This window comes from Orycteropus afer, unplaced genomic scaffold (assembly GCF_000298275.1).
Source record: "Orycteropus afer afer isolate SDZICR_OR568_19922 unplaced genomic scaffold, OryAfe1.0 scaffold00017, whole genome shotgun sequence".
NCBI lineage: Eukaryota > Metazoa > Chordata > Mammalia > Tubulidentata > Orycteropodidae > Orycteropus > Orycteropus afer.
This window is the reverse complement of record NW_006921604.1, coordinates 5,052,748-5,055,200: the sequence shown is the minus strand read 5'-3', so window position 1 is coordinate 5,055,200 and position 2,453 is coordinate 5,052,748. Positions and strand designations below refer to the sequence as shown.

Genomic DNA, 2,453 nt, shown 5'->3' with positions numbered 1-2,453 from the left:
TGGGGATGACCAGGTTTGCTGGTCCAATAGAGCCTGGTGGAACCACTAAGACTATGGCCCCTAGCTACGCTTCAGGTCTAGAATTGAACTCACACCTGTGTTTTCCAGCCAAACAAAAGACTGGCATATGCGTTAAACATTTACCTCAAGTAGATACACTCCTTGGAGAGAACAGTCATGGGAGAAAGAAGGGCTGCTTATGCACAGGGAGACAGCTCAGGGGACAGGAGTGTATGGAGGGATGGACACTGGGAAGAAGTTAACTATGGGGAGGAAGTGGGAGGGGAGCTGTTGCATTGTGGTAAACTGTGGTCAATGACATGAGACAAAGTATATATGTACTGCTGTATGGAAAGTGAATTTGCTCTGAAAATCTTCACCCAAATCACAATTAAAAAAAAAAAAAGTAACTATAAGAAGACTGGACTATATGTGCCCTTCCCACCTCAGTACTGAGGTGTCCCTCCCATTCTCACAGGATGATGTCAGGGGAGACCAGTGGAGTCAAGACTTTTCCTGTTTCCCAGTGGTAACAAAGCCACATCTCTCCCACCCCCACTGTTGTATCAGTACAGGCTACTGGGGGAGCATTATCTAAATTAATCTTCACAATAAATATCTGGGGTCTCCAAAACCAAACTCACTGCCGGCGAGTCAGATCTGACTCATAGCCACCCCTCCTTGGGTTTCTGAGGCAGTATCACTATGGGAACTATTACAAAGATAGAGAAAATTGAGGTGTGGAAAGTTAAGGAACTTGCCTACAATTACACAACCAGAGCCAAGACTAGAGTCCTAGTTTTATAATTCCAGACCTGAAATCTTAATCACCATTCCACTGACTACCCACTTGTATCTCTTCTGTGAATTTCTTATCCATATCTTAAGCTTATATATATACATATATATATATATATATACGTATACATATATATGTGTGTGTGTGTGTGTGTGTGTGTATATATATATATATATATATATATGTATATATATATTACCCACTGTTAAATTAAGAGTGCCCTTTTCTTATTAACTTTTCAGAGCTCTTTTTATCAGATATGATAATCTGACTGCTATGTTTGTAAATATTTGGTACCAGTATTTTTTTGGTCTTAAATTTGAAATTTGTTTATAGTGGTTACGATTTAAATGTTCTACAGAAGAATACTGTCAAAATTAACAAATCTGACCTGGAAGAAGTGCAGCCAGAAAGCTCGTTGGAAGCAAGAATGGCCAGAGTTTGTCTCACCTACTTTACTCATGTTGTCAGAAGGAACCATTCCTTGGACAAGGATATTATGCTTGGTAAAGCAGAGGGTCAGCAAAAAAGGGAAAGACCCTCAACAAGATGGATTAACACAGTGGCTGGAATGACAGGCTCAAGCATAGCAAGGATTGTGAGGATGGTACAGGACCTGGAAGTGTTTCATTCTGTTGTACATAAGGTCACTATGAGTCAGAGCTGATTTGACGGCACCTAGCAACAACAACCTACAAAAGAAAGGCAGAGTCACAGAGGCCCTTGGAACTTCATTCATAGTTTTACCATTCTTTGGATAGAATCAGGTTCTGTGAAATGTGTTAATACCTTTAGAAATGACTGGAAGAATATTCTCAGCAAACGGCCAGGGAAAACATCTTTTAAAATACCTGTTCTGTATGTATCATTTCTCCCTAGGATGAGCTGTGCATGCCATTTTCATATACTACCTTAAACAACATTAAAATCAACACTAAAAGCTCTCTCTTCAAAAGTTGGTGACATGTTAATGGAGCATACACTCTGCAAACCTGAGGTATCCAAATTTTTTAAAAAAATAATTTGTTCAAAATAACTAATTTGAAGGAATACACAGTCTACTTACTTTGTTGGAATAGGAATCCCACTGGCATCAAAAAGCTTAAGAAACACCCAGCCACAACTTAACTCTCCTCTTTCACCAGTTGACTAGAAAATAAAACAAGTACATGAAACTTAATGTCAAAATTATACACTTATACCAAGCCCTTCTAAAGGAAAAAATTAGTATTTACCTTTAAAACTGAAACATTCTTCACAAGAAAATAAAATGAAACACAATCAAGTTCCATTTTACTTGGAGGTCAGATATTAAAGGCAGTAGGTAAAGTGTAAAAGCACATTTTGTCAAAGTTTCCCTCAAAAATTCCTTAACCCTTATGATGTGGCAACTTGCTACTGCCTCTTGAGTGATATAAATACTTTAAGGAATTATCTCAAGTTACATCAATGCTACATGGGATTAGGAGGCTTTTTTTTTTTCAAATGAGATTGAATACAGAAATTAAATTACTTAAGGGTCTTTTTGCTTGGAACTTTAACCTCACTATCAATTACCAGAAACCAACATGGTTTGTTTGGGGAATCTGAATTTATCTAAAAGAAATGAAAGGATGATATAATACTATTCTTTAATTATGGGCTCTCTAGATTT

The 2,453-nt window shown here is 37.5% G+C and overlaps 1 protein-coding gene across 1 annotated transcript in view; it reads right to left on the bottom strand.

Moving 5' to 3' along the window:
- Window positions 1-2,453, bottom strand: part of NPHP1 (nephrocystin 1) — a 147,590-nt gene that overhangs the window by 62,347 nt on the left and 82,790 nt on the right. The window contains exon 14 of the mRNA XM_007959516.1: window positions 1,866-1,948. Within this exon, the coding sequence (XP_007957707.1) occupies window positions 1,866-1,948 (83 nt within the window). The remainder of the gene's footprint in view (window positions 1-1,865; window positions 1,949-2,453) is intronic.